This window comes from Diaporthe amygdali (genome assembly GCF_026229845.1).
Source record: "Diaporthe amygdali strain CAA958 chromosome Unknown NODE_10_length_1141467_cov_65_626103, whole genome shotgun sequence".
Classification (NCBI taxonomy): Eukaryota; Fungi; Ascomycota; class Sordariomycetes; order Diaporthales; family Diaporthaceae; genus Diaporthe; species Diaporthe amygdali.
This window is the reverse complement of record NW_026517030.1, coordinates 957282-979723: the sequence shown is the minus strand read 5'-3', so window position 1 is coordinate 979723 and position 22442 is coordinate 957282. Positions and strand designations below refer to the sequence as shown.

The window sequence follows — 22442 nt, the reverse complement described above, 5'->3', positions numbered from 1 at the left end:
ATGAGCAGGGGCACAAGCATTTTGGCAGACAGTTGTTTGTATTTGCAGGAGGCACGGAACAGGTTCAAACAGTGTTACAGCACGCATCTTGCGGCACCTCATCAGCAATGTTTACTGGTAGCATATTACAATCTGGCAGAAGTCTTGTGACTCGGTACTGCAGATTTGAGAATGGCATGAATTTTACACTTCTTTGCCTAGTCGTGCTTCCATTCTGCTTTCGTCTTCTCCGCAAATGCCTTCATGCCGATCTTTTGGTCCTGGCTGCCGAACAGGCTGTGGAAGACGCGCCTCTCATACTCAACACCGTCTCGTAAGGGCAGGTCTTGGCTCTTGTTGACGACCTCTTTGCCAGCCTGCACAGCGACCTTTGAGTAGCCAGCAATCGTCTCAGCCGTCTTAAGGGTAGCCTCCATGAGTTCCTCGTAGGTCGGGAACGTCCTGGCTGCGACTCCCCACTCATAAGCCTCCCGCCCGGAGAAGGACTTTCCGGTTAGGATGAGCTCCATGGCCCTGGACTTGCCAATGGCCCTCGTCAGACGCTGGCTTCCTCCGGCCCCTGGGACTGTGCCAAGCTTGATCTCTGGCTGGCCGAAGTTGGACTTATCAGTGCAGTATATGATATCGCACATCATAGCAAGCTCGCATCCGCCGCCCAGCGCGTGCCCAGACACTGCCGCAATAATGGGCTTCTTGATCTGGGTGGTCAGGTTGGACCAGGACTCGATGAACGAGTTGAGGTACGCCTGTGAGAATGTCAGGGGCGCCATCTCCTTGATGTCTGCGCCAGCCGCGAAGGCCTTCTCGGAGCCGGTCAGGATGATGGATGAGACGCTGTCTGAGCCATTGAACTTCAACAGGGCCTCGTTGAGTTCGTTGATTAGCGGAGTGCAAAGGGCGTTGAGAGCCTTGGGGCGGTTAAGTGTGACTAAGAGGCGATTAGTGTCTGGTCACTTATCTATCATGCGCGCATGTGACGCCCAAGAGCATCGCCATACCTTGCCCGACGCCCGGCTTTGGCTCGGAGACCTGGATATACTCGAAGCCCATCCTTGATGATGCGGAAAATGAGGCACGGGAGACGCGAGGCAATGTCGACGTCTGCAGCCTAGAGGCAATTGGCCTCAGACTGCGCAGGGACTGCATCTTCACAAAGGCAAAGTGAAGCTCCGAGGCTCTGGAAATGGACGGCGGGAGGGGGGGGGGCGGCAGCTCGGGCGTAAGGCACTTCGAAGTGTCACGGGCGACGGCTGCGGCTGCTGCGACACGTTGATCTTGGCACGCTTGGTAGTGTAAGAAATCGACCGAGGATATGTAGTCGTGAAGGCCCTAGTGCAACAATGAGAGGAGACAAGTAGACAATTGACTTGTTTTCCCTGACTGAGGTGCACGAAAATGTAAAGCGGCTCCCAAAGCGTACAGAAAGGGCCGATGGTTGCCGTCGGCCGAGGTGAGCTCCCACCACTTACAAGAGTGTCGTCACACCTTTGCCAGGGTTCCACGTCTCCACTCACCGGGTGCCCAAGTGGCTAACCCCATCCGTGTGAGTGGGTGAATTGATGAAGACGCATTTGAAAGTGCCACCCATCCGTCCAGCCCGTGGGACAGAAAGAGCAGGGATCACAGCACGGCTCAGGGGGCGGCGCAGGGGCCTGTCAACCAGCGCGATAAAGAAGTGGGCCCAATCAAAAATCCCAGTTAGGTGACCTTTTACTGCGTAGAGCCTTGGAGCCTTTTTACTGTGGCACCTAGCGAGCTCCAGCTCTAGACAGATTTCAAAGTCGTCGTCGCAGCCGACACCAACTCCATCTCCATTTTGCGGAGCTCACGAACCGTGCGACCCTCCTGTGCCCAGTCCATCGACGGCCACCTGCCCTGCGACGATATTTGACCTTCTTCGAATTCAAGCCGAACGCCTAGACGTCCTGCTGTTGCAGCCTCTCATTTGCGTCCGCCTCCCCCAACAATTCTCAGGCCCGCCCCGTCCGTCGCGTTACAATGGATGCTCCTGAACCCGACCAGACCCCTTTCTCCTCGGTGTCGGCCCAGACATCAAAACTGCAGAGGCAATACCAAGCGCTGTTGGACCAGTCAACTCCATATGTCACGTACAGATGGATCGGCACGGGCGTTACCTTGCTATTGTTCTTCGCGCGCATCCTGTACGCGCAAGGCTGGTATATTGGTCCGTCCACTCCCCACTCCTCTTCAAAGTTTCCAGGCCTCTCCCACTGACTACAATTTAGTGGCCTACGCCCTCGGAATATACCTGCTTAATCTTTTCCTTGCCTTCCTGCAGCCCAAGTTCGACCCTTCCAATGAAGCTATCGACAACGAGATGGAGGATGGCGCGGCTGGGTCCTTGCCGACCAAGCAGGACGAGGAGTTCAGGCCGTTCATCCGCCGCCTGCCGGAGTTCAAGTTCTGGCACTCTGCCACCCGTGTCATCGTCATCGCCTTCCTGTGCAGCTGGTTCGAGATTTTTAACGTTCCGGTGTTCTGGCCCGTGCTGGTCATGTACTGGTTCATCCTGTTCTTCCTCACCAGTAAGTGGAGCGCTCCCTGCTCATTCAGCCATTGTTCTAATAGAGACCAGTGCGCAAGCAGATCCAACACATGATCAAGTACCGCTACGTCCCCTTCACTATGGGCAAGACCCGATACAACAGGAATGCCGAGTAAGGCAGCAAAAGGGTGGCCAGAGCTTTGTGACAGGAGTTCTGGTATGTTCAGAAAACGGCCCACGTAAATGAGGCATTCTACTTCAGCGCCGAGCTCACGATTATCAATCTTACAAACCCTTTTAATCTGCATCTGCATCAAGGACGGAGGCAGGGACTGTCTCAGAGCCCGGTCGTATAATCGGCGCACGCGTGAGGGACTTCACCCTAGGCGTTCCTGTTTCTTCTTGGGTACTTCGGCTGGTCAAATGAGCCAGACTATCTGTGGGCTTGGGATCATGGGTTTTGAGGAAGCACGCGTTATGTAGATTATGATGCTCTATAGATTCAATCAGGTTGAACACTTGTCGCTTGTAGCGTGAGTGTGTGCGTTCTGTACAATTGCTGCATTGCGCATATCTCGTCACTGGACTTCGGGAAAATTGCAATGCGGCAATTCAGACATTACATGGGTGCAGTCGTGCCATTGTCTGTCATATTGTCTGAAAAGGCCGAATGAGGCTGACATTCACTGTTGGGGGAAAGGGGCTGGGCGCCTCAAAGTGTGCACTTACATCCTGGTGTTTTTTAGGTGCCGTGCAACTAAAAAGCCCACCTCACTCAAACCACTGAAGCTACCAATCTTGGCGGACGCGACTCTTTCCAGCAAAGCATTACAAAAACCAACCTCGCAAACACCACAGCTCCATCTCGACGATCGACGAGGCTTCTTACCTTCAAGGCATCGGTCATTTGTGCCGACACCAATTGCCAAGATGTCCTCCTCGCAGTCTTCACACGCTCGCCAAGACTTCATCGCGAGGATCAGATATTCCAATGCCCTCCCGCCGCCGCCAAATCCCCCCAAGCTCCTCGACATACCAAACACTGGCCTCGCGAGCGGACAATACACGACCCCAGGCTTCGCTTCTCGCCTGGCGCGGGAGCAGCCGCTAAATATTGAAGCAGATGCCGAGCTTGGAATGCCCCTTGACCTAGTGGGCATGCCAGGAGTCTTTGATGGCGATGAGAGCTGTACGTCTTAAACCAGAATGAAGCTGGAGGTGGAAGGCCTACAGACTGACATTGAGCAGCAATCCAAGCGCCTTCCCAGCCCCCACCAGTCCACCCACATGACAGAGCCCTGTTGCGACCGCTAGCCACCCTCGGCAAGCCCAAGGTTGCAGGCGCTGCCGTCTCTTTCCTCCGCCGTACCGAATATATCTCAAACGCAAACACCACAACGAAATCGAGCCCATTCCGACAAGCCCCAAAGAACACCGATCGGCGGCCACCCAAACGGAAATCGCCAGAACCCGACATCGGAACACCGGCCTATGTCAAGCGCAAGATTGAGAAGGGCTTCGAGGCAGCGCAAGAGAACCTGAAGGACAAGAGCCGGATACGCCACCCGACTAAGCCTCCAGTGGCCAAGTTCAAGAATCTCAGAGTGGTTGAGGCCTACCCTGTTCTGCCAGACCTCGACGCGTTCCCAGACTCGGGCGCCTATGTCACCTACAAGTTTGCGCATCCCCCCATTCCCAAGGATGGGACTTACGACAAGCGCCTTCTCAACAGTATACTGAAGTACAATCGTTCACCGGAGGAGGAGGATGCCTACAATCAGGCGGTAGAGGCGCACAACCGCGACCCCGAGAACCATCCTAAGCCGCCCAACCAGCAGCCGTATAACTTCTACCTTGCCGATAAGGTCAAACACGTTGATATGTTCCGCCAGAGATTCGACCTGCGCAACCCCAACCGTGATGACGACAGTCTGAACCCAGAGACGAAAGCAGACAGTGGCAAACCGGCGTTTGAGTACAATTACGCACGCACGTACAATGCCGTCGTCGAGAGTGAGCTGGATCATGACACCAAGTACAGCGAGGAGCTGGTATTCGGCATTGACCCAGTCACGAAGGTGGCGTGGTATTACCCGTCCATGCAGCGCATGAAGCTGGAGCCGCCACGGAGAATCCACAATCAGTTCAAGCGCGAGAAGAATGAGGTCGACGAGATCGACATTGTCCCCGTGGATCCTTCTGATGAGTGGCGGCTCCGCATGGAGCTGTGCAAGGCGAACCCTCTTGTTGGGCCGGACCCGCCACAGGAGGACGAGCATGATGCTGATGCTGAGGTGGAGGAGGCCATGTCACATGACGGAGATGGTGGTCGACGTGGTCGTGATGACAGTGAGGAACCTGCGGCCACAAATGGGCGGAACTACAGCGAGGAGCCTAGGGTTGAGAGTGAGCAGGATGCTGAAGGGGACGAAGATGAGTAGTCCAATCTACTCCAATTGGCCTAAGGTACCACACCACATCTCAGCAGGGACAAAAAGGAAATCAATGCTTCTAGTGCTTTTCCTTTCTATTCCTGCCCCCTAGCATTGGCAGATGCGCAATGGAACAATTCTCCAGCAATTTTTGGTAGGACTGCCTCCTCAGTATCTAGGTCCACTGGCTTAGTTAACTCAAGCCCACGAGAAAGTACTTGGCAATCCCAAGCATCAATTCCGCGGGGATACTTCTCAAAGTCTTGAGCAGTTTTGAACCCCGAGTTGATCTGCACAGTTATATCTTAATACATGGAATTCCTAGACTTTATCATTTTGCAAACCCACCTGCATGTCATTGTAGGCTCTTCACCAATACATGGAAGTAAAAAGATGATTCAACCTCTGACGGAATGTATCAACTTTCTGAGGGCTTGGATATGTGATTAGATGCCTTTGTCTGGGGACCGGTGAGCCACACAAGTATCTACAAGCATCAGGACTCCTCCTCAAGCTGTGTCTCTTTCTGGCCTCATGACCACGAATTCCTTCTTTCTGAACTCCACTCTTTCTTGTTCGTCTGAGCTGCTTGTTGCTTACTTGCTCTCGTCACTGCTCTGTTGACTCAAAGGCCTGAAATCCAGGCAGTGATTGTGGTTTTTTTTTCTTCAGACTCTGGCCTCACTGTTATATCTGTCTCTTCTAAACGATTTGTGCTCTTGCTATACCTGCCTCCCTCCTCTCTCGGTCATATTAGGATTCTCACCTTCCGCAACCCAAAAGGCCATAAGTCTGACCCTTAAGTTTGACTCTGCCGGTATATCAGAACTCGAACTTTAATCATTGACAAAGTCTCCGTCTAAGCGTCACACTTCCCTCCGAACGTTTCTAGTGTCCTTGCCGGGGTATGATGTACCTGTAGGTACCTCGGAGGGGAGTCACGAGCCAGCCATAACCAGGGTACCAGCTTCTTCACAGACATGCTACGCTCATCTAACTATCATCCAACTACACTCCTTTTCTTTTGTGCTAGGCACCAAGCGACCAAAATTTCACACACCTGTATGTTAAAAAAATCCACTTCACAACTATTCTGGGGTGTGGTGGTCAACCCCACCCCCCATTCTTTCCTAGGCCTCACCCATCTCAAGATCTTTCTCGCCGAGTCCAGTCTTTCAACCCAAACTAACCAACAGTCACCAAACTTTGACACAAAACAACTGCTGACGGCGAATCACCAGTCTTTCAGTTCATGCCATACGACCGCGAGACTCTTCGCTTCACAACTCCATTTGATGCCACTGTCCTAAGGATCAGGTGTCAACTAGACCCAAGATGGCGCCCAAACTCGACGAATACATCATACAGATGCGGAATCTCCACAAGAGGTATGGTCTTTCGAAGAACGTGATGCAGCTTTTCAAGGCCTTTGGTGAACATCACCGAGGCGCAAGCAGCCCCGAGGCCTTGGGCCGATGGCTTCGAAGCTCTCCACTTATGAGGAAGGCATGCACCGACACTATCTCTTCTCTCGCCAAAGAAATACAGAAGAATCCCACGCCTGATTGCATCGCTGAGTGTGGTGAACTCATCAGCAGTTGTACTGAAATGCTAAATCTTGCCAGTGAGTTGAACAAAACTTTTGTGTCCCTGTTCTCGACTCCCTTCAGTCTGCTCTTCTTCATCGTCGGGGCCTTTGTTGGATTTCCTCTTCCAAGCAGAAAGACCGCCATGGCAGCCCTTGTCAAAGACGCAAAAATACCAAATCATCCTTAGCGGGTGGAAAACTATCACAAGAGACGGCAGCAGGTGAGCTAGCACTTTCAGGGAACAGATTGCTGACTGGGATGTGACAGATGAGTCCAAGCAGGGAACAATACTGCCCTTCATGAAGTTTCCCGCCGAGATTCGAAGAAGTGTTTACCAGTACTACTTCAACAACCTCTTCACATCGCATCGACAGCACCAGCACAACACCATCACCATCATCCGCCAACGTCCTCACAACTGTATTTGCCTCGGTCACCAGAGCTACCAAACCGGCTTAGCTCGTCGGCTTCAGATGGATCTAATCATCACTTGTACACAGATCAAGGATGAGGTCCTTGCTTTGTGGTTCGAGGGCTATGTTTTCCACTTCGCTTGTGGTTGTGAGCTTAGTGAGCAAACATGGTTCCCGCGAGGCCGCATACTCAACTGACGAAGGTATCAGAGAGCAGCCTGCAAACAAACAGCAGTCTAAGCAACAACCTCAAGAATGTCAAGATCCACTGGACAGGACAAGAGTCTGCCGAGGCCTTCATCCTCCTGAGAAAAGTCGCCACACTCAAGAGCCTCGTCGTCGTCATCTCAAAGTCAACTACCAATACTCAGTCCGAGAAAGAGAGATTGCTTCGGAGGTACTTCACCCAGAAAGGCCAGACGAGAGTGTCAGAGGCCTTGGGCTTCGACGAGCTGATGGAGTTCCGTGGGCTCGAGCATGTCGGCGTCGAGCATGTGCAGAAGAGCCAGGCATTTCGCCGCTCGGAGGAGGACCGAAACGGGCTTGAAAAGCTGCTGAAGTTTGTAGCACTGGACGACTAACTGCCTGACCGAGATAACAGCAAGATCTGAAATTGTGGACTCGAGAGGACCAGTACGTGTTTGGGGACTGGGCACAGAGTAAGTATGGACGAGAACGACCGTGTTACTCTCGATAGATACGTGCCAGAGCTCATCTTACTATGCGGCACCACAGTGCATACTAGATTACATGAACTCGCAGATATGGTAACACTTTGGGGAACACATGTCACTGACATGGTTGTATACCTCCACAAAATACCTGTTACTCAGACAAGATGAGGCATAGCAAGCAAAATGCCTCTAGATAGGGCCAACATCGCATAGTCCTGACTGGCACAAAGTAATTGTTCACTCGTCTGCTTCTTCAGAAAAGAAATTCCTCTGGGTAAAAACGCCTCGGCCGCACACGCGGGTGGCCCCACCAATCATGTCGCAACTGAATAATTACAAAATCCCCCACAGCCCCTGGTGTTCAGAAGAGGAGGTCTCGTACTCAAATAGCATTGCGTCAACTGAAAAGTCTCTTGCTCTTGTCTAATACGCACCAAGAGCCTTGACAGTTCTTGGGCGAATCCTACTCAAGATCGGACAGGGGAAGGGATACTGTCGACCGAGTCCGGCAAAAGACGTGGATGAGGTGGGAGAAACTAAAGAGAAGTGGTCGGACTGAGCCCGTGGCGGGCTCAGCCCAGTTCCTACCGTTGATCAATTGGAAATTCACGACGCTGTATGATTTCTCAGAACCTCGCCATGGCTTCCGGTCGAGCACATCGCGCTCGCGTGGAATGTGTGCTTGAGTTGAGTGGTGGTCCGGGATGCAAAATTATCGTGCAAACAGAGTGATTGAGATTTTGATGTGGAGATGCGCAGAACGGCGTCCCAGGGTTATGGACCCTGATGCTCGATTGTGACCCAAGCCACACCCCCCCCCCCCGGCAAAGCCGAACACCAGACCAACTACAAGGGGCGAACTTTGGATTCCAGACTTGCACGGCTTGGGGTCGTCAAGCCTTCATTGTGACATCATGGAGTATACTGGCTGACGAAAAGGGGCATTCCAATGTGACCTGATCATTATGGCCACGGCCATGATTTTCGGACCCCAGATTGATTTTCCACAGCTGCTGCCAATGTGATATCCTGATTGCGCATTGTCAAACATGCCGTCGCAAATCAAACTATACACAGCCGGGACCCCAAACGGGCAGAAGGTGAACATCTGCCTGGAAGAGCTTGGCCTTGACTACCAAGTGCACAAGATCGACATCGCCAAGAACGTTCAGAAGGAGCCATGGTTCCTTGAGATCAATCGTTTGTCCAATGTCTGCCTGACCTGTCCCGAGTCTGACTTGCTGACATGTCTCATTAGCCAACGGCCGCATCCCAGCTATTGTGGACGAAGGTGTCAGCCCACCGAAGCGAGTGTTCGAGGGTGGCGCTATCCTGCTGTACTTGACTGCTCGCTACGACAAGGATCACAAGTTGTCCTTCCCCTATGACTCGTCTGAGTACTGGGAGGTTGTCGAGTGGGTGGTGTGGATGCAGTCGGGCATAGGTCCCATGCAGGGCCAGGCAAACCACTTCCACCGCTACGCCCCCGAAAGGATAGATTATGCTGTCAACCGCTACCAGACGGAGACCAAGCGGCTGTACCAGGTCCTTGAGGACCGTCTGGCGGCTCAGGAGGAGAAGGGTCAGGGACTGTGGCTTGTGGGTGGGAAGTACACGATTGCAGACCTGGCCTGCTTCTCCTGGGTTGAGTGGCACCAGTGGGCGGGGGTGTCGCTGGACACATTTTCTCGCATCCAGAAGTGGAAAGAAGCGATAGAGGCTAGGCCGGGTACCGAAAAGGGCCTCAACGTGCCCGAGAAGTTTGAGCTGCGTGAGGCTATGAAGACGAAGGAGGGCGAGGACGAGTATGCGAAGCATCACAGCAATTGGGTCATGCAGGGGCAGAAGGCGGAGCAGGAGAAACACAAGTGAGGCATCAGTTGGCTTGTCATTAGACATCTGTAATCTAAGATGGGACTATTCATCTTTAGCCGTAATGAAAGAAATCGCTGTGTGACATCTATCGAGGTATCCCGAAAAACAAGGCTCATATTCTGGCCTTATGCCATTCCGTAAAACCCAAGAACTCCATCGCTATGCAATTGAAAAAACAGGCTCGTCATCACTCGTGTCCCATGGCCCGTCAAACTAAGCACATGGAGCAAAATCCCCACCATTCACTCATCAGCTTAGAAGATCAAGACCGCCGCGGCAAGGAATGCAACCAGGGCGCCCGTCTTAGCACCGGTGGAAACGATGCCCGAAGCCGCATCGCTTGTCGCACTGCTGCTGTCCGACCTGCCCTCGGCAGTGATTCCATTAAGGTTATCGGCTGTCTCGATAGCAGGGCCCTCGCTGTAGAAGTCGACAAGCGCAAACACGGGCGCAGTGCCCCACTCTGAGTTACACTGGTAGGCTGACTGGCCCAAAGCACCGATGGAGGTCGTGTTTGGGCTGTTGGTGGTGTCAATGATATCGACGTTGGGGACCTCGATGCTGGACGTGATCGACTGGTACACGAAATGGTTGAGGAGAGGCAGATATCCTGACGAGATGGCGGAGCTGGCGTCGGACAGGCTGGTTGGCCGGTCCAGAGTGCAGTTCAGGCCGGCAAGCGTGGTCACCTCGTAGGCCGTCTCGAAGACGAAGTCCCACTCGTTGAGCAGGTACGGGTAGGTGGTCGAGTAAGTGATAGTAGCAATAAACGTTACCAAACGCGTTCCGTCGTCAATCATGGTCTGGAGGGTGGGCCAAGTGTTGCTGGCGCTCGCGGTTGTGGGGGTGTAGCCGTATGTGGAGATGTTGGAGCTCTCATAGACCTCGCCGAAGGAGGCAACATCCTCGTCGTCCGAGTTAACGATTAGCAGCGTGACTACTTCGTTCGGGTTCTCATCCATCCAGTACTTGATCTTGGTCAAGAAGGACTCGAGGGTTCCAGCGTCCAGCAGGGCGCAAGTCGTGTGGCACAGTTGAAGTGTGCCGTTGGAGTTGTGGACCTGAAGGGAGAGCAGTCGGATTCCGGCGTTCAAAGCTTTCGTGGCGTTGTAATATTGGTTACCGGCGACGGAGTTGTCAGTCGACGAGTCTCGGAGGAAGGCTGCGTCGTGAGCACCCATGTGTGTCACGTTGCTGTACTGCCTTGAGCAAAGGTCAGGTGAGTTGTTGCAAGCGACAGTCGAGGTTGAGGTCGCAGCAGATACTGCGGTTGATGCCGCATAGCTACCGGCCGAAGTCGCAGCGGCCCAAGAGTTCTCTGAGCTTGTTGTTGTAGCACCCCAAGTCCCTGCTGAAGCTCCTCCTCCGCTGCCACTGTTGCCACTGCTGCCATCTCCCCATTGGCTGGAGTCCCATGATCCATCCTGACCCTGTGGGCTGGGCCTAGAGTAGACCGTCGCCGTGAGAGACAGGGCGACGGCCAAAGTGGAAAGAATGGACGACTTCATATTTGGTCGTAGAGTGAGTGGGCTCCCGGTAGTTCTAGAGAACACTGTCCGGGTAATGTTTGGTAGTTGGGTATCTCTGGTGGTGAAAGAGTGATGAACCTAACCAACGTCACGTCAACCGAACGAGCGAGGGAGACAGACAACATCTTTATAGACAGCAATGATCAATTTGAGCTGGTATGATTTTTAAGGGGCCGCGAGGCAAACAAATCTGGAGGTCACCCACATCCCACAGTGGGGAGGTTAGGTCGGCTGGGTTAAACAAAAACATGGCGCAGCAGCAACCAGCATTACGTTGCTGCCCCGTAGTGTGAAACCACCGGACGATGACATTTCACTGCCCATCCAACCTCATAAAAAATTCGGCGGGCTAAAAGGGACCCTGTCTCCCGTCTTTATTGGACGAAAACATTTTGTTTATCATGCGGAAGTCTGCACTTCCTGGACGACAAGAAGCGGCCCCTCAGGCAGTCAGGCCAGATGTAAGGTCAGCCCAGCTTCGCGATGCACGGCTTGGGGCTTGAGATCTGCGTGTGGATGGATAGCTCTGCAGTCATTCTCACAAACAACTGGCTGGTTGGCTAGGCAATTCTCATACTGGGCCTGATGTGGTCATCGGATGCCTATTGATGAGGCTGGTAAGGCAAGTTGTTGTTGTGCACCTTGGAACGGCTCTGCCGATCACGAGCGGTCGACAGGGTTGACGACTACCGGCGGTGGCTTGGACCCGCCACGCGGCTCTGCTTGGCCACCTGGCATACACACTGTACAACCCCACGTATCACTGCGTAGGTAGCACAGTTTCCTCTGAGATGGCACTGTCCGCCTGTCTCCATCACCCCAGTTCACCTGCCACGCCTTTTATTTTTGGCAGCCAAGTCAAGACGCTAGGTGACATCAACGTCGTAACCCGCCGCGCGACTGCCGACCACCACCCAACCCTTTCGTGAGGAAAGGGGATGGCGAGGAAATGCACCAATTTTTTTCTTCTAGACTTTTCTTACTGTGACTGTCATAGCTTCGACTTAAGCTTGTTCAGTCGTGGTGGAGACAAGACCTTGGGGCGAAGAAATCTTTTGGGAGCTATGTGCCAGGTTTCGCGTTGTTGTCACTGATTCATTGCTGTCCTGCTCTCGCGGTCTAGACAGCAAATTCCCACCCATGCCGGGAAGTGGGAGCGCACAAGGGGGGGCATTTTCAATTGCTGCGCCGACGTGAACGCCACACTACGTGACACAAGCATTTGGCCCCTGAATACGATAACGATGATAAGAATTTGGGAGGCCCTCACTCTCAGCTTCGTAGAGGTCAGATCCAGAAGCCGGTCTGCAACTCCAGAAAGCCTAGCTTTTGCCCAGATCTGATGGGAATGCCTCGTGGGACGCCGGTGGGGCGTATCGGATTTCGGCAAGAATTGTCAGTCGTGCACCCATTCCATGTTTGCTCAGAGTCGCTTGCATATGTTTGCCTTAGCTGGTGATAGTGCGCCGTTACTCGGTTCTGCACCTACGTATACGTTTGCATTCGTCATACAAGCCTATACCATCTTGGGCCATCTGGTGGGGATCACTCCTCCGCGAGCATGTTGTTGACGATGAAGACCAGGGGCAAGGGTATCAATTCAATTCTCGTGTGTCTAGCTGCTATGAACATGTCCTCGCTTTTACGTCTTCTTCCGAGCCTTGAAAGTCCGCAGGGGATCTGACTTGCGCCCGCTAACCTTCTTCGCCTTGCCCTTGAAGAACTTGGACCGACGGTTCTTCTGGTCGCCTTGCTTCTTGAAGGGCACAAAGCCAACCTGGTCCGCCGTGAGAGCCTTCTTGCCCTCCTTGGGAAGCAGGTATTCCGGGACATGCTTCGCTCGAAGGTGGGGCTGCGTCCGCGCCGCTCGGAGCTCGCCATCGTGGCGCAAATGATTCAAGTCCGCCGGGTTCTCCTCGAAATGTCGCTTGAGCCGTTCGCTCTTGAGAAGCTCTTGCCTCAGTTCCCTGGTTCTTGCTTCCCTGATGCTGTTCTTGGTGACAGCGCGCAGCGCGTCGTTCATTCTGTACCGGAAGTTCTCTACTTGCTTCATGTCGAAGACGTACGGTTTGACTTCCTTGCCTTGCTTTTGCTGCTGACGAAGGACTTTGGCGAGGACCTTCTCGTCATTTTCGGCGGCCTCAACTGATGTCGGAATGTGTTTTCGAAACTCGTCTTTGGGTACGACAAAGGACAGCGCCATGCCTCGTTGGCCCGCTCGCGCCGTGCGACCGATTCTGTGTGTGTAGGACTTGGATGACGTTGGGAAGTCAAAATTGATGACCGCAGAGACACGCTGGAAGTCGATGCCACGAGAAACACCGAACTCCTTGTCTCGTTTGGACGACTTCCGTTTCTTCTTAGGCGGAGCATCTCCTTTTTCGTTGCTGTTTCCACCTTTCTTTCCTTGATCAACGGTTTGTGCTAGTTGATCTTCATCGCCTAGAACCTCATTTTCGTCTGAACAAAGTATTATGTCGTATATCTTGAGATCGTTAGTGATTTTCTCAGGACATGCGATGCTCGAATCGAGCGGACAAAACAGTACTCACGTTCTTGTTGAATTGTTCTACCACGTGAAGTCTAGAATTGACAGGCAACTCCGGGTTCAAGATGGCGCTCCGAATGCCAAATTGTTCAAAATAGAGCCGAAGTCGCCAACATCGATCAACATCCGCGACGAAGATGATGCCTGTGAAGAAGTTAGTTAAAACCCGGTCAAAAATTCTACACAGTAAACTTTCAGACTTCGAGGACTGCACAACTTACATTTGCCCTTCATAAGCTGCAGTTTAAATATCACGTAGGCTAGGAGAAACTTCTCAGCTTCACCGCACTTGACATAAAACTGTGAAACGCCCTCTCCTTCGGCATCTGGCTCCTCAAGGTCGAGTACCGTTGGGTCACGGCAGAACAAGCCTTTCACAGTCTCCACATCAGTGGTGAGAGTGGCGGACATAAGGATGGTCTGCAGCCCCTTTGGTACGGACCGAGCCACGTTCTGAAGATCCTCATCGTAGCCATATGAAAGCACCAGGTCGGCCTCGTCCAAAATCAGATTTGTGAGCTTGTCCACGGAGAGAGACCCATTGCTGATGTTCTGCCATGCTCTTGCCGGGGTCGAAATAACAATATCAGGTGCGCTCGAAAGTATAGATCGCTGGACAGCTTCGGAGACTTGTTCAGTCAGCTTGACGGCCTGGATTTCCTTGGCACAGAAGGCTGAGAATTGTTCGACGTTCCGCAACACTTGATCGGCAAGCTCGCGGGTGGGGACGAGTATCAGGGCAGCAGTGAAAGCGGTAGGGTCAGACTATTTCTGGTTAGCCAATGAAGCAGGGCATGGGAGCAGATCGAGCGCCGCGATAAGCGACAGCGGAGGGAAACGAAACACAACACACCTGCTTCCGCTTCAGAACGCCATGCAAGACGGGTAGGAGGTAGGCGGCGGTCTTTCCGGAGCCAGTCTTGGCCTTGGCGAGCACATCCTGGCCGTTCAAGGCCAGAGGGATGACCTTGGACTGGACAAGAGTCGGGGTCTGGTACTTCTGATTGGCAATGGCTTGTAGCAGCCGCGGATCGAGAGCGAGATCAGAGAAGGCAGGGCCAGGGCTTGCGGTGGTTTCCCCGGACGTGCCAGGCTTGTCAGGCTCAGACTCCGGGGCAGTCTGGGGCACAAACGTGGGTTCGTTGTTTTCGTCCAGTTTTCGCTTCATCTTGGCAGGCGATGTAGAACGTCTCGGGTATCAGGGCCGCAAATAGAAGGGTGCAGATGAGGAATTGATCGCTCTGTTAACTTTGGGCAGATTTGTGAGAGAGACCGAGAAAAGTTTCTGATGCCTGCCGAGGACAAAAACCTCCCGCCGATAAGATAAGAGCACTCAGGTACCCGACTAGGGGACGATACATGGGTACCTAGGTACAGCACATTTTTGGCCGAGCACTGACCTCGACGTTGCATCTGACAGACCGACCGACGTGACGGCCCACATGAACCTGATCAGAGCGGCTGCAGATGTGTGCTGCGTCTCCCAACTCAACTTCTCAGCTTCTGCAGCATGCCATACGCCTTGCCTCCTTCTCAACCGAACACACTCTAAAAGTATGATCTACCTAGGTATTCTCTATACTCCATACTCCGCACTCTACGCTCGTTCACCTCGGTCTGTTTTTTATGATCCCAAGTGCCGGAATTACTCGCTCGTTGGCTGATCAGCTTGGCAACTATGCTGAAGCAAGCAATCAGGACGCAATGGAAGGCTTGCTGTCCACGTCGCTGACTAGGTGCCAAGCTAGTCTGAACAATGCGACGGTCGGTATGCTCCGTACATAGCACATTGCACAAAGCACATCTCGCACGCATTGCTATGCGGCTTTACACTTCCCTGCACATGCCCAGAACACTTGTCAAGCCTTGGCATGTCGGACGCTTGTACGAAGAAGCTGTAACAAAGACAGCGTCTACCATCTTGAAACCTGACCAAGCCAAATGGCGAGGAAACCTACACCGCAACACACCAAATCACAGCATGCCAATCCCTATGTGACAACGATCTATGGCTCGCCAAATCGGTCCAATACCGGCGATCAATTAATGCCGTACCAGAGCCTTCCCATTCATGGTTATGTCGCCCCCGGAAATGCCATGGAGATATATGGTTCACGCCGTGTGGAACAGGTGCCGCCATCCCTACTCATGCGCGAGAGCTCGTTCCTAGGAACCCTTCTCCATGAGAGGTCTATCCAATTGAGGTCTCTCATCTAGAGATTGCTCTTGATAGATTCCATCTCGCAAGCCGGGCCCCGTTCTCGTTGGCCCGTGTCGACTACACCTGGCCCTGTATCACTTTCAAGCGCGACTGTGCTGAGTTGTATTGGTTACAATTGTCTGCAGGGGAATGTGTGCCGGGGCTTATCCACCGAATAGGAATTATGGAAAAAGTCGCTCTCATACTAGCGAGCGTCCAGGCTCAATTGGAGGAAGCACCTCCGTGGGGAGGACCATCCCGGCCCCGACGCTGGCAACGGTCCCCCACGGGCCCCAAGTCTCCAAGTCGATAAGCCGAAGGGCTACCGTCTTGACCGATGATCTACTCCACGTCCCCCAGGCCTGAACCCTGGCATCCCGCTCCGACTAGTTGCATCCGGGGCGCTCGTTTCATGACCCATCTGTTTCCTTTCACTGTCAGTGCTTCCCAAGTTGGTCCCACCTCAATGCGTGGACGAATAGAGTGAGGGCATACCTTGCTATGCTGGCATAGGTAGCACTGTTTCATACAGGGGGAGTCTGCCCCATGAGACTGACCTGGTCTCAACGAGTCAGCCGTCTCACCCGTACCCAACCCCCTTCGTTACGTCTCATTTTCAATTACCTGTCAACACGTCTTCTAGAACGTCTTCTTAGACTACTCCTCGAATTAGCAGGTCTCAGAAAAACGTCCGCCCGTCGCCGCCGGCTGGCCTGCGAAAATCCGGTACCGGTGCTTCCTGCACGCATGATTCTCACGGCATTTTTCGGCCGTGTAATCTCTTTGCAAATTGACCTGTCTCTTTATGTGTTTCCCAAGGAGCCAGAACAAGCTCACAACCGAGTCTCACGGCTGAGCGGATCGATCGATTCAGGGACGGCCGAGCCCTCGCAGCTTAGATGGATCGGGACAAGTATAAGCCAAGGCTCTACAAGGCGGCCCAAAGTCATTCAAGCAAATAACAAGCACCAACGTACCCTACGGCGCCAGCTTGGCCGTCTCGAAGGGCGACATTTGCGACCGCCGAGCCCACATATTGTGTAGTAATAGGAAATGGTGCAGCCGGCAGTCCGCACCTCTCCCATTGCAGATCCTGCCTTGGCGGCTGTGTGGACCAACAAGCCTTCTCAGCACGCGCTGGACTCTTCTTGATGGATGTTTCCGGTTGAACGCCAAGCCCACTTGGCGGGACGTGAACGTCTTGGTGGATGGGTCGCAGTGGCGACTGCGAAGCGTATGCTTAGTACGTTATCGCGAGCGGAAAGTCTCTGCTATGGGATATCACGTGGCAGTTTCAAAGGGACCCTGAGCTGAAACTCAGCTCCTCGGTCACCCATGGAGACACCACACGGCTCCACCTGCCTGGATCACCCATCTCAGAAGTCGAAACTTCACAACTCCTGTACTCCCGTCTCCTAGTCACAACGCGTTGCTTGACTTGTACTTGAGGCATTTTATTTTCTCGGCACGCCGAAGCCCTGCTCACGACGACACCCGGGCTTCCATGCCTGGGCCTCGCAATCCAAGGATGCCAGCTCTTATTGAAACCGATCAGCTACTCCTGTCAGAAGACCCTGGCTGTGGGAGTTGTGAGGGCTGCTCCGGGATAGGTGCAGCCGTCCGAAGAGCTCTGAGCTTTTTGGTCCCCGGCAAACCAGGCTGAGATGGACAGGGAAATGTACCAACGTACCAGCCGTCCAAAGTAGCAGCCAAAGTCAAGCTCGAAGACCAAGTTACTCCTCGGGAATTCCAAAATTTTGGCGAGTTATTTTTGTCGAGCTACATGTTGCCCAGAGATTTCCTCCGACGCACGTTCCCAGAAGTGCCTCACCTGCCATAGTGACGGCGAATCTCCTACCCACACCCGACCATTGTCGAGGGTCGCGGGACGTGAATCGATGAATCCTTGCTTGGATCTCCTGTGTTGTAGTCGCCCCGAAGATCAGCGTCAGGTCCGGAACCAAGCTAGGTTTGAGGCTATGGAAATTCTCACTAGGTAGATAAGAAGAAAACTTCATGTCCACAGCATATAAGAGATTCTTCTGCCCGCCGTCCCATCTCCAGGTCTGCTCTTGATCTCACTCTCATCCCTTCGCCTCCTTCTTCCTCTCTTCTCCTCTCCCCTCCCCCACCTTTTCCGTTGTTTTCTTCTTCTCTACAGCTGGCCTGTAAATCTCGGGCACATGGCTCCCAATTTCAAGAAGGTCATGGCTTTCGGCAAGAAAAGTACTCCTCATGCTGCCCAGCCTCTGAGGCAGGAGGATCATGATGACCTCGAGGCGGGAAACTTCCTCCCGGAAACCCAGAACATGTACTCCAACCTGGATGTCGGTGCGCCTAAGGGCGGCGGTGGCCAATACATGGATGAGTACAGAGCGTAAGTCACGGAGCTTACTATTGGAAAGTCCAGCATGATCCTAACCGCATAAACAGTCTGATCAGGTATATCGACACCTACCGGGACCCCAACGCCGAGGTGGAGATCGAGGAGGAGACAGTAGAGAAGAAGAAGCCATGGTGGAAGGGTGGCGGTGCCGCGGCGGGCAAGAAATTCAGCGACTTCGTTACCCCCACAGACTGGCTCAACACCGAGATGAGAGACGGTCTCAACTCCATGGAAGTTGAGAGAAGGCGCAAGAGCGCCGGCTGGAATGAACTGTCCACTGAGAAGGAGAACATGATTCTCAAGTTCATTGGCTTTTTCCGTGGCCCTATTCTCTACGTAAGGGCTCCAAGCTAGTCCTCTCCTCGGGAAACCTACTAACTCAGCAATCAGGTCATGGAAGCGGCAGCAATCCTTGCACTTGGTCTCCAAGATTGGGTTGACGCCGGTGTCATTATCGGCATCCTGATGCTCAACGCCATCGTTGGTTGGTACCAGGAGAAGCAGGCTGCCGACGTCGTTGCCAGCTTGAAGGGAGACATCGCTATGAAAGCTCGTGTTGTTCGTGATGGCCAGGAACAAGAGATCAGGGCCCGAGAACTTGTACCAGGCGATATTGTGAGTCCGCTGATCTCCACAGTCAGTCTGGTCATCGCTAATATAATCACAGGTGGTTATCGAAGAAGGCACTGTTGTACCCGCCGACGCCCGACTCATTTGCGACTATGAGCAGGGCGCGGAGGGTTTCCAACAATACAAGACCGAGCTCCAAGCACAGGATGTATCCTCTCCACGACAAGAGAAGTTTGAAGAAGGTGAAGATGAGGATGGAACTCCCCACATCGGACACCCGATTGTCGCTATCGACCAGTCTGCCATCACGGGCGAGTCTCTCGCAGTCGACAAGTACATGACCGATGTTGTCTTCTACACTACTGGCTGCAAGCGAGGCAAGGCTTACGGCATTGTTACCTGCGGAGCTCAGGCTTCGTTCGTCGGCAAGACCGCTTCTCTTGTTCAGGGCGCCCAAGACCAGGGTCACTTCAAGGCCATCATGAACTCCATCGGTACATCGCTTCTGGTCCTCGTCGTTCTCTTTATGCTCGCTGCCTGGATTGGAGGTTTCTACCGTAACCTGAACATCGTCGGCAATGCGGAGGACTCCACGAACTTGCTGCACTACGTCCTGATTCTCCTCATCATTGGTGTCCCAGTCGGTTTGCCCGTCGTCACGACCACGACTCTGGCCGTCGGCGCTGCCTACCTCGCCCAGGAGAAAGCCATCGTCCAGAAGCTCACCGCCATTGAGTCTCTCGCTGGTGTCGATATCCTGTGTTCCGACAAGACAGGAACCCTCACTGCCAACCAGCTCTCCGTCCGTGAGCCCTTCCTGATGGAGGGAGTTGACGTCAACTGGATGATGGCTGTCGCTGCTCTAGCTTCCAGCCACAACATTAAGGCTCTCGACCCGATCGACAAGATCACTATCCTTACCCTGAAGAGATACCCTAAGGCCAAGGAGATGATTTCCGAGGGCTGGACGACCGAGAAGTTCATGCCTTTCGATCCTGTATCCAAGCGTATCACCTCTATCTGCACCTACCAGGGCGTCCGCTATGAGTGCTGCAAGGGAGCCCCAAATGCTGTGCTCGCTATTAGCAACTGCTCGCCTGAGCAGAAGATTCTGTTCAAGGAGAAGGCCACCGAATTCGCCCGCCGTGGTTTCCGTTCCCTGGCTGTCGCTGTCCGTGAGGCCGACGGCCCGTGGCAGATGCTCGGCATGCTGTCGCTCTTCGACCCCCCTCGCTCGGATACCGCCCAAACCATCGCCGACGCCCAGACCCTAGGTCTCTCCGTTAAGATGCTTACTGGTGACGCCATCGCCATTGCGAAGGAAACCTGCCGTATGCTTGCCCTGGGAACCAAGGTGTACAACTCGGACAAGCTGCTCCACTCTGACCTGGCTGGCAACTCTATCTACGATCTGTGTGAGCGTGCCGACGGCTTCGCTGAGGTCTTCCCCGAGCACAAGTACAAGGTCGTCGAGATGCTGCAACAGCGTGGCCATTTGACTGCCATGACTGGCGATGGTGTCAACGATGCTCCCTCCCTGAAGAAGTCCGACTGCGGTATCGCTGTCGAAGGCGCTACAGAGGCTGCTCAGGCTGCCGCCGATATTGTCTTCCTTGCTCCCGGTCTGTCTACCATCGTCTCGGCCATCAAGATCTCCCGCCAGATCTTCCAGCGCATGAAGGCATACATCCAGTACCGTATCGCTCTCTGCTTGCACTTGGAGCTCTACCTCGTCACTTCTATGATCGCCATCAACGAGACCGTCCGTGTTGACTTGATCGTGTTCCTGGCTCTCTTCGCCGATCTGGCCACCATCGCCGTCGCATACGACAACGCACACTTTGAGCGTCGCCCCGTCGAGTGGCAGCTTCCCAAGATCTGGATCATCTCCATCGTTCTCGGCGCCCTCCTCGCCATCGGCACTTGGATCCTCCGTGGCACACTCTGGCTCCCCAGTGGCGGTGTGATCCAGAACTACGGCTCCGTCCAGGGCATTCTCTTCCTCGAGATCTCGCTCACCGAGAACTGGCTCATCTTCGTCACGCGCGGCTTCGAGACATACCCATCCTTCCAGCTGATAGCGGCCATCTTGGGCGTCGACATCCTGGCCACACTCTTCGCGGTGTTCGGTTGGTTCACCGGCGGCGCCAGCTCGACCATCCCTCCCGTCCCCGCGATCGCGTCGGACCCCAACGGCAGGACAGACATTGTCACCGTCGTGGTGGTTTGGTGCTTCTCCATCGCCGTGACGATTGTCATCGCCATTGTGTACTACGTCATGACTGGCATGGAGACCCTCGACAACCTCGGCCGTAAGAAGAGGAGCGCTTCCGACACGCTCATGGAGAATGTCCTCACGCATCTCTCCAAGGTGGCCATCGAGCACGAGAGGGATGAGGACGGATCCAGGTTCCATCTGGTCCAGAAGCAGATCAAGGAAGAGGACGAATAAGTATAGACTTTGCATTGTATGATAAACCAGCTGGCGTCTTGGGGGTGTATTTTTTATTACTGGGTCCGGGAAAAGGGAGATACCAGAGGAGACTGTCACTATCCGAGGGTGGTCATACACATACGGTGTCCTGGGGAAAAGGTGGCACCATAATTATTCCCTTATGCTGTCAGTCTCTAAACTGTGTTTAAGCGCGAGACTTGCTTCAGTTCATAGAAGGCGAAATCATAAATTTCCTATGTGCAACATCTTCTCTGATCATGAAATTGTTCATTGTGCATTTGTCTGCTGCTTTGACGTGAGACTCAACTTTGGCGCTTGTAACTGTCAAGGTGCTAAGTTACTGTTTACTGCATTTTGGTCTGGCCGTCTCTACATGTTGATGAACCAGACAGTAAGTCCACGAGTGCGAACTTGATGAGGCTTGGCAGGCGTGTTAATTTCTTGCGCTCTTCATCTCTCTCAAGGGCTTCCAAACGTCCCTGTTGAACTGCGCATTCGTACGTTTGTGTCAATGGTGTGCAAAAGGTAGATGAACCGATGTGAGAGGTGCCAGGCTACGGTGCGCAGCCAGTGCTCAACGAATGGAGACTGCTACTCTACGGCAATCGCCTCTCCGGGTGTGAACGTTCTGGCGACCAACGTATGCCTGCGTGCCAGAGGCCGAGGGCATAAGTTGCCCTACCAATCCATGCACGACATTCTACTAGGCGTGTGCCTGCCTACACCAAGAGGTTGGAGCTTACATCCTGGTATCATTCATGTACACTCGAGCTAGGAAACGTCCATTAACAAAATCAGCCAGCTTAGGCCGGCGCCCCTCCCATCATCCGGCTTTCGGGATGAATGAGTCTAGGTGCTGTAAGGCATTGACGCGAGCAGATAAATTTTTCTCTGCCGTGTTTCCTGCCTGGCTCAATATTGAACAATATGCCGGCGCGGTGGCGGTTGAAGGCACGGGTCCGACGGCACGCGCATGTCGCACTACAGAATGCTGCGGCATTAAAACCATGTATGTGCATATGTGGCCTAGGATCCCGGAAGAAAAAAGAAGACGGAGGTCTTCTAGAAAGACAAAAGATCCATGCGTGCCTCCGGCCTGTCTCTAATGTGGGAGTGAATAAGATGTCTAGGCAGCTAGGTGCGTGGACAGAACCGTACCGCGTAGTCAGGAGGCTTCTCTCAATGGCATTGACTAAATGGGCTCTGTGGAGTTTCGTATCACGGTCTAGTTCATTCTGGGTCCAGAATCTTGGGCCATCCTCAGC

The 22442-nt window shown here is 53.5% G+C and overlaps 8 protein-coding genes across 8 annotated transcripts; 5 read left to right on the top strand and 3 right to left on the bottom strand.

The window, feature by feature from the left end:
* Nucleotides 1–197: 197 nt before the first annotated feature.
* J7T55_009258 (enoyl-CoA hydratase) lies at nt 198–1146 on the bottom strand (the record flags this gene model as incomplete). The annotated part of the gene is made up of 2 exons (XM_053142205.1): nt 198–928; nt 999–1146. 2 exons carry the CDS (start codon nt 1144–1146, stop codon nt 198–200), a joined length of 879 nt encoding a protein of 292 aa, XP_052995099.1.
* An 852-nt stretch (nt 1147–1998) lies between these two features.
* On the top strand, nt 1999–2682 carry J7T55_009257 (rer1 protein; the record flags this gene model as incomplete). The annotated part of the gene is made up of 3 exons (XM_053142204.1): nt 1999–2185; nt 2247–2546; nt 2597–2682. The coding sequence occupies 3 exons, from the start codon at nt 1999–2001 to the stop codon at nt 2680–2682; spliced, it is 573 nt and encodes a 190-aa protein (XP_052995098.1).
* Nucleotides 2683–3436: 754 nt separating this feature from the next.
* J7T55_009256 (rna polymerase iipaf1) lies at nt 3437–4947 on the top strand (the record flags this gene model as incomplete). The annotated part of the gene is made up of 2 exons (XM_053142203.1): nt 3437–3695; nt 3821–4947. The coding sequence occupies 2 exons, from the start codon at nt 3437–3439 to the stop codon at nt 4945–4947; spliced, it is 1386 nt and encodes a 461-aa protein (XP_052995097.1).
* Nucleotides 4948–6273: 1326 nt separating this feature from the next.
* Nucleotides 6274–7521, top strand: J7T55_009255 (uncharacterized protein; the record flags this gene model as incomplete). The annotated part of the gene is made up of 3 exons (XM_053142202.1): nt 6274–6562; nt 6795–7097; nt 7151–7521. 3 exons carry the CDS (start codon nt 6274–6276, stop codon nt 7519–7521), a joined length of 963 nt encoding a protein of 320 aa, XP_052995096.1.
* A 1142-nt stretch (nt 7522–8663) lies between these two features.
* Nucleotides 8664–9486, top strand: J7T55_009254 (glutathione S-transferase; the record flags this gene model as incomplete). Its single annotated transcript, XM_053142201.1, has 2 exons — nt 8664–8814; nt 8873–9486. 2 exons carry the CDS (start codon nt 8664–8666, stop codon nt 9484–9486), a joined length of 765 nt encoding a protein of 254 aa, XP_052995095.1.
* A 257-nt stretch (nt 9487–9743) lies between these two features.
* J7T55_009253 (uncharacterized protein) lies at nt 9744–10997 on the bottom strand (the record flags this gene model as incomplete). The annotated part of the gene is made up of 1 exon (XM_053142200.1): nt 9744–10997. The coding sequence occupies one exon, from the start codon at nt 10995–10997 to the stop codon at nt 9744–9746; it is 1254 nt and encodes a 417-aa protein (XP_052995094.1).
* A 1663-nt stretch (nt 10998–12660) lies between these two features.
* J7T55_009252 (tp-dependent rna helicase dbp9) lies at nt 12661–14734 on the bottom strand (the record flags this gene model as incomplete). Its single annotated transcript, XM_053142199.1, has 4 exons — nt 12661–13503; nt 13571–13710; nt 13788–14331; nt 14420–14734. 4 exons carry the CDS (start codon nt 14732–14734, stop codon nt 12661–12663), a joined length of 1842 nt encoding a protein of 613 aa, XP_052995093.1.
* A 3215-nt stretch (nt 14735–17949) lies between these two features.
* J7T55_009251 (plasma membrane h+-atpase) lies at nt 17950–21174 on the top strand (the record flags this gene model as incomplete). The annotated part of the gene is made up of 4 exons (XM_053142198.1): nt 17950–18143; nt 18200–18488; nt 18543–18767; nt 18820–21174. The coding sequence occupies 4 exons, from the start codon at nt 17950–17952 to the stop codon at nt 21172–21174; spliced, it is 3063 nt and encodes a 1020-aa protein (XP_052995092.1).
* Between the last annotated feature and the right edge of the window lie 1268 nt (nt 21175–22442).